This window comes from Agrilus planipennis, unplaced genomic scaffold, assembly GCF_000699045.2.
Source record: "Agrilus planipennis isolate EAB-ADULT unplaced genomic scaffold, Apla_2.0 scaffold221, whole genome shotgun sequence".
In the NCBI taxonomy this organism is placed as follows: domain Eukaryota; kingdom Metazoa; phylum Arthropoda; class Insecta; order Coleoptera; family Buprestidae; genus Agrilus; species Agrilus planipennis.
Window position 1 is genome coordinate 516,500 of NW_020439479.1, and position 7,361 is coordinate 523,860.

Here is a 7,361-nt window from a genome sequence, read left to right on the forward strand (position 1 = left end):
TGTATTATTATATATAATTAATATATAATACAAACAAAAAGTGGCACCTTACATGTATGATTATATTCCAAATTGTATTATTGTAGCTTATCTATGATTGTAATTGGTAGCCCTAGGAGCATAGAGCATAGAGATACTAAATGCCAGCTTGGGAGCGACTACTTATCTATGGTGACTACCGTTTCTATTACCCACGTATCTATAGTGCAGATCAACATAACCACATGATAACCATAGTATAAGGATAATTCCCCTAACTACCGTAATTTAACATAACCTTACTAATTAAAAGGAGTTGAAAGTATATTAAAATGGATTTATTTGTTATAAATAGGTAATTTGATAAGAAACGGTTTTAAATGTCGACAGAGTGCTTTAGTAAATATTTTGTAGACACCAAGAAACTGAATTTGAAGAAAATGAAGTCCTTAACAAAAATGAAAAAATGCAACAGGTTCTAAAAAAAATTGAAAGAAATAAGAAAATCAGAGCAAAGCAAAAAGAAAGTAAGAAACTTAATACCGAAGAAAAATTAAGAGCAATTCAAAAGACTACGGAAAATAGGAAAAGGAGAAGATGTCAAAGACAAATACATGAGGCTGTTGTAAATTCTCAAAAGGAATTGTGTGAACCGAAAGAAGTAATAGAACGAGTAGATGACATTGAACAAGGAAAAGTTTCATTGGAAGAACCTAAAAATAAGAAAGAAAAAGGCAGTAATGATGTATCTGAAATAGCTGGTTTTACTATTTTAGGTGATACAGAATTTCAGAAAAAGAGTAAGGTACTGTGTTTGAAGATTATTTGTTAGGGTCAAAAGTGCTTTTTTATGTTTTGTAGATTAAGCGAGTTTTACCAAAATGGCTTGCTGAGCCAACAGTAATCTCTACCAATCTTCAAAATCTTCAGATAAAAACATCAAGTATGAGTGAACTTAATAAGAAGTTAAGGAGAAAGTTGAAGACAAAAGGCATTCATTTCTTTTTTCCTGTTCAAGCTGTAGTAATACCATGGCTATTAAAAGAAATAAGAAATTCTTCAATAATATTCCCTAGAGATATTTGTGTGTCAGCACCAACAGGCAGTGGAAAAACTTTGGCATTTGTCTTACCAATTATTCACCACTTAATGACTTATAAAGTTAAAAAAATTAGAGCTCTAGTTATCTTACCAACACAAGATTTAGCTCTACAAGTATATGAAACTTTTAAATTGTATTCTGTGTGCACAAATATATACATTGGTCTTATAACAGGAAAAAAAAAATTCACTGTTGAACAAAAACAGTTAATTGAAGAAAGTAAGTTATATATTTCTAAGAAAATTATTAATTGTATTTACTAAAATATTTTTCCTAATAGTTGAACCATTTGGATATAAAACTAAGGTAGATATTTTAGTTTGCACTGCTGGAAGATTGGTAGACCATTTGAAAGACACTAAAGGGTTAGATCTGAAGTGCATAGAATTTTTGGTTATTGATGAAGCTGACAGAGTTTTAGACAGTGTTCAGAATGATTGGTTATACCATTTAGAGAAACACTTGCAAAGTGATGGTAAGTAAATATGCACTTTTGTCACTATGTTTGTTAAATTGGTTTTATTTGAGAATTCAGGTTTACATTATGCTTTCTGTCCATTTTTCTTTTTAAGATGATGGTTGTCATTCAGCAAAAGTTTTAAATTTGTTGACATTAAGGGGCAAACGACCCCCTCAGAAACTGCTCTTTTCTGCAACATTATCACAAGATCCAGAAAAATTGCAAAAATTGTCCTTGTTTCAACCTAAACTTTTCACGTCTGTTGTTGAAAAATCTGAAGCAGAAGAAAAACCTGATGAGGGCCACTCAACTTCAACATTCTTGGGAAAATACACCACCCCAAATGAACTGACTGAAAAATATATTGTTTGTTCACTTGATTTGAAGCCCTTGGTTTTATATCAATTCATTGTACAGGAAAATCTGACAAAAGCATTGGTTTTCACAAATTCAGCTGAAAGTGCACATCGACTAGTGATACTTTTAAATTCAATGTTTAAGGGACAGAAGAAAGTAGAAGAAATGCCCTTAAAAATTGATATAAATAAGAAGAATGAATTAACTAAGTCGTTTATAAATGGTGTTTTTGATATGTAAGTATGAAATATCAGTAGATATTTTGGTGCAAACGGTTTTAAGCGATTAAAAAATTGATTATTGTAAAAAAACAATTATTTCATTTGTGATTTCAGTTTGGTATGCACTGACAGATTGGCGCGAGGAATTGATCTTCCTGGCACAGAGTGTGTTATATCATACGGAGCTCCCAAATTCATTAAAACATATATACATAGGGTGGGTCGTACAGCAAGAGCTGGTCGGTCTGGTTTAGCAGTGACATTGTTACAAGAAAATCAGCTATCAAAATTTAAAGCTGCTCTTTCACAAGCGGAAAAGAATAATTTGGAGGAAGTAAGTTCGAGTTTTTTGTACTATATGATATTCTTCTTAACTGATATTATTTTAGGTGGTCATTAATGAAGAAAAACTGGAAGAACTAGCAGATCAGTACAAACAAGCACTTGGAGAGTTAAAGGACTCTGTCTTAGAGGAAGAAACAGCCGAATTGAAGAAGATGAAACGAAAAAAGAGACCAAAGAAAATGCAGTTGCAGACATCTGCAAAAAGTAAGTAATTTATTGGATTGTCTGTTAACATTTAGGCGTTTTTTTTACGATGTATACGTTTTAAAAGGTTCATTAAAATTGTGATTTTCAGTAATCTAAAGGGTTCAATAATTTAATTTTTTNTGGCGCGAGGAATTGATCTTCCTGGCACAGAGTGTGTTATATCATACGGAGCTCCCAAATTCATTAAAACATATATACATAGGGTAATCTGAAATAGTGCATGAGGTAAATTTTAATATGCTCGTGTAACAGTTTTTAATAATCTGTGCTGCTTTTTAGAATGAATAATAGGAACGCTATGTATTTGAAATGTGAAAATTCTCCCGCGTTCGATAATAACATGGTTGTAGCGCCATCTTTAGTGTTTTTACTGAAACACTGTGTTTATATAATGACGTTTTATATCAATAGCACAATAGCCTTATCTTGTCGAACGTGTTTTAAGATGTTGCGCAGTTTTTAAGAAAATATAACAAATAACTAGTTTTTATTATAGACAGTGAAATATCTAACAGTTAATTAAGAGGTTGCAGGCTAATTTATACGTGGCAGTGACTATTAAGTTTATTGTGGAGTGATTTTAATTTAAATGATAACGATTGAGGTTATAAAACGGTGACGCCCATACATACTTTTATGAAGAATTTCCATTTTGGATTGCTTTTTTCAGAAAATACTGATGCTAATGAAGAAATTGTGTAATATCTTGCCTTTATCTGATACTGATAGTTTACTATGTGCATTTAAAATGAACGCTGTGAGTTTTGTAGAAAAAGAAAAACCTAGGACATCATTATATCGAAGGTTTTTATTTTATAAAGCTGTTCAAGAGGAAAACGAAACAGTCGCTGATTTTATTGTTAAACTAGAAAATTTGTTAAAAAAGTGCAATTTTAGAAACTCCATGGAAGCTATAAGGGATAGGTTTATTTGTGGCCTGAAGTCTGAAAAGATACAGTCATTTTTGTTAGAACATGAAGATATAACTTTTTTCCAAGCTAAACAAATTGCTATTAAAATGGAGTCTGAAATCACTAAAAAATTAGGGCAGAAAGAGTTGGAAAAATACCAACCTGAATTAGTGAAGAAGGGAATAACTTTGAAGATAAGTAGAATAGATTTGGTGAAGGAAAAAACAGAACCAGAAAAAGTAAGGACATTATTAGATAACATTAAAACACACTTAAAAAAAGATAAAGTCGATATAAGAAAGAATAAAGTGGTATCAGAAGCAGAAAAGGCACCAGAGTTAGATAAAGAGTGTGAATTTTGTAAAACAAAAGTTTCTGTTTTTCCAACTACAGAGAAATTAGAATGCTTTGCTTGTCATATTAGAAAGAATCAATTGCCATCAAAAGTTATTGTAAAGAATAAAGTAGGATTATTAAGAGAATCAAAAACGACATTGCCCCCAGTTCTTGTTTTAAACAATTTTAGTGAAAATGAAAATAGTTCAGATACGACAGCAACAAATGGTTCAGCAGCTGTTTCATCAAATATTGAAGAGAGAAATACCTTAAATAATACACAGGTTTATACAGGTGCGAGTGTAAGTTTAATTATTGCATCTATCTGACAAAAACCTAATATTAATACTAATAGTAATATTAACTGCAACACTATTAATTATATCTTAGACAAACTGATAAGATATTGCAAGTGAGAAAGCAAAATATTTTTTTGATATTGTTATCTGATAAGGTTGTCAATGAACAAAGTTACCATTGTTATCTTTAAATGCAGACTTCATGCATTATTTCTTTCATCCAATCATATCCAACTAGGAGGCATAGCCTGTCTGTTGGTCTGACACATAAATATAAATCCTAACAACTAAATTACATTTTCTGAAAATACCTACCTAATTAATGTATAAAATAAATTATTTGGTTTCAGGTAATAATCAGTACATCCCGATATCAGAAGTTGATATTTATTCAAAATCTTCGTCGAGCCCATGGCACAGTTCCATCTCCCCCCACAGTCAAGATAGCAATTCAAGGCCGACTCCTCCTGTCACGCCTAAGAATAACGGCATGAATGTGGTGATGACAACGGAGACAACCGGACGGAGGAACATGGGAGGCAGGAAGCCTGCAAAAACGCTCGACCTTTCGCCCGAAGAAGAGGAACGGCGAAGGATAAGACGAGAACGGAACAAAATGGCAGCTGCCAGGTGTAGAAAGAGGAGAGTCGATCATACCAACACATTAATAGCTGTAAGTTCTTTTTTTAATATGACAGGCTGCATTTTAGTAGTAAGAAACTGTGGAGAATAAAACAAAAATAAACGAAAGTTTTGTACTTTGTACATGTAGTATGGATTCTTGAGTGAAATTAATTGTAATGGGTATCAGGAGCTAGAAAGTTCCATTTATTTGGATGAAATAATTGAGAATAAAAATGTATTAAAGAGCGACATTTTTTGTGTTCTATGAAGTGCTTTGTGCTGATTTTACACTTATTAATTTCAGGAAACTGAATCACTAGAACAAATGAAGCAGAGCCTCGAAAATGAAATCCAAGAACTTAAAGCCGAAAAGTATGATCTGGAGTTATGCTTGCAGTCCCATTGCAGTTCCCAGTTTTGCCGTCGCAATCGTCCGCCGAGTCCACCAGACGTAAAACCTTACGATATACCTCCACCTGTCTCATCAGAAGAACGCGTCAAAACCGAACTCATCGAAACCGTACCGCCGCCTCCACATACAACAGCAACATCAATTTTCAATAATAACAACGACAACATAGCGGACTACTTTACTGCTCCGAATCCTGCCAAAAGGATTATGCTCAGTTCGACGGTGCCTATAGCAAAGCCAAACCGACCAAGTTCTTTGAATGTGACCACGCTTCCTTTGTTGAACACGAAAATCAACAACATTTCGGAGCTGGCCGGTGTCACCATTAGCACACCAACAACGGGAATTCAGCTCAATTTCGATTCAATGATGTCGGGTGGTTCGGGATTGACGCCCGTTTCCTTGCCCACACCATTAGTACAGTGCAGCACGCAACAGAGGAATAACGGCGGCTCTGTAGGCGTTGTTACGGATTCCATTGGCTCCTCTGATGGATGTACAGGAGGTGGTGCACCACCAAAACTCGTCAGCTTATAATGAAACGCCAATGGAAGGAACGAAATGAGAAGGAGAAGCATATGCATTCTCTAAGTGATAATAATTGATAGTAATTGTAACTTTTCATTCGTTGATCGATCGAATTGCAGACGTGTCTGCCTTTTTGTGGCAAGAACAGTGTTGATTGGTCACATGAGGCAAGTCATTTTAATCGTCGGTGTAGCCAGGTAAGCTCTTCATATAATTACTATTTTAGTCGGAGAAATTTGCTGATAAGTGGAAAATAAGTCACTTGTTTAGTGCTACAACTTTTATTAAAATTTATTGTATGTGATAAGAACAAATTAAGTTTTCTATACCATCAGTAATGGTAATTAATGAATCTTCAAACAGCTTCAACAAAACAAAACCATACATATTGTAACTTATTTTGTTATTTTTGCTTAAAAAGTTTAAGTGTGGTTTATTAACAGTTGTGCTTTTTAAGTAATTCCTGTAATTCTTGAATTACTTTAATGGAGCAGTTTCGGTTATTAGAAAGAGGGCTGAATGTGAGACGTTACACTACAATGCAATAAATAACGTTCAAATAATTTGTTCTTTAATTTTACCTTACCGAATCATACAATTGATAATCGCTATGATCAAGAACGTTGAAAGAATTTTTACTCAAGTATAATATATATGTAACTAAAGGGTGCTATAAAAAATATAAAATTAGCTAATGCTAAGGAAATAATGATTAAAATTACTTGCCTTGAGTGTAGACAAATGAGCACTACGTAATCCTTATCGTAATATTATTATTATTATTACTGTAGTAATAATAATGATGATTAGTAATCGTTTACTATTAAATTACTAAACTAGTTTTATTTCGTTTCAGTTATTAGCGGTCATGTTATCTATTTATTTGTGTTATATTCGCAAACAATACTTTTTTTCTCGGTATTTAGTCTTTTTTGTTAAAGTTTGTTATTCTACCATTACTACTACTATGTTATTACTTCACTTACTTTTCTTTCTACTTTAAACTCAAGCATATTGGATTCGAGATGCCATTTTTTTTTTAGTCGTATGCGCCAAGGTATTAAAACGTTAGCCGGTAAGAATTTGCTACCATTTTTTTTATTTTCATTGATAGTTACCAGTTCATGAGCTGCAGGTCTACCATCTTTAGCTGACAGTTTAATAAGATAATTTTTTATCAGTTAATTTTTTTACTACCTATACTGTTTATCGTCTTTTTATGGCGGTAAATTTTAAGTTATTAAGGAACGCTTAAATTAATAAAAAAATCATGTGCTAAACATGAGCCAAACAAGTGCTCAAAACATTAACCAAAATAGATTGCTCTTTTGTACGCATGGTGGTACATGTATTTTTGCTAAACTATATATTTTGCGCAACCGTGAAAATGCCTTTTAACTGGTATTTATAAATCATACATGTATTTATTCACTATTCACAATATGCGAAAAAGTAATATTCCCTCCAAATTGTTTTTATAGATATAATAGAGAGCTAAGATTAATATATTTTTGTAATAGGATTATTACACTCCTATTTTAAGTCATTTTAAGCAATTGTGTTATTAATAATAAGTATAG

At 32.6% G+C, this 7,361-nt stretch overlaps 2 protein-coding genes across 4 annotated transcripts in view; both read left to right on the forward strand.

The window, feature by feature from the left end:
- LOC108738749 (transcription factor kayak) overlaps positions 1–6,344 on the forward strand; it is a 19,062-nt gene extending 12,718 nt beyond the window's left edge. The window contains exons 1-4 of one of the 3 annotated variants that reach the window (XM_018472312.2): positions 2,967–3,475; positions 3,569–4,212; positions 4,568–4,890; positions 5,146–6,344. In XM_018472312.2, coding sequence (XP_018327814.1) covers positions 3,351–3,475; positions 3,569–4,212; positions 4,568–4,890; positions 5,146–5,790 — 1,737 coding nt within the window. In that variant the 5' untranslated portion in view covers positions 2,967–3,350 and the 3' untranslated portion in view covers positions 5,791–6,344. Of the gene's footprint in view, positions 1–2,966; positions 4,213–4,567; positions 4,891–5,145 lie in introns of those variants that run through there. The other 2 variants (XM_018472311.2, XM_018472316.2) reach the window with 2 other exon arrangements.
- On the forward strand, positions 78–2,762 carry LOC108738747 (probable ATP-dependent RNA helicase Dbp73D). The gene is made up of 7 exons (XM_025979157.1): positions 78–334; positions 394–784; positions 841–1,300; positions 1,362–1,556; positions 1,654–2,134; positions 2,234–2,453; positions 2,509–2,762. The coding sequence occupies exons 1-7, from the start codon at positions 312–314 to the stop codon at positions 2,674–2,676; spliced, it is 1,938 nt and encodes a 645-aa protein (XP_025834942.1). The 5' UTR covers positions 78–311; the 3' UTR covers positions 2,677–2,762.
- Positions 6,345–7,361: the final 1,017 nt, after the last annotated feature.

Excerpts from the sequence above, each read along its gene's own strand:
- LOC108738747 (XM_025979157.1), top strand. The coding sequence starts at position 312 with ATGGATTTATTTGTTATAAATAG. Across the intron at positions 2,135-2,233 it reads ATAAATGGTGTTTTTGATAT|TTTGGTATGCACTGACAGAT; the intron begins GTAAGTATGAAA and ends TTGTGATTTCAG. Across the intron at positions 2,454-2,508 it reads AAAAGAATAATTTGGAGGAA|GTGGTCATTAATGAAGAAAA; the intron begins GTAAGTTCGAGT and ends ATATTATTTTAG.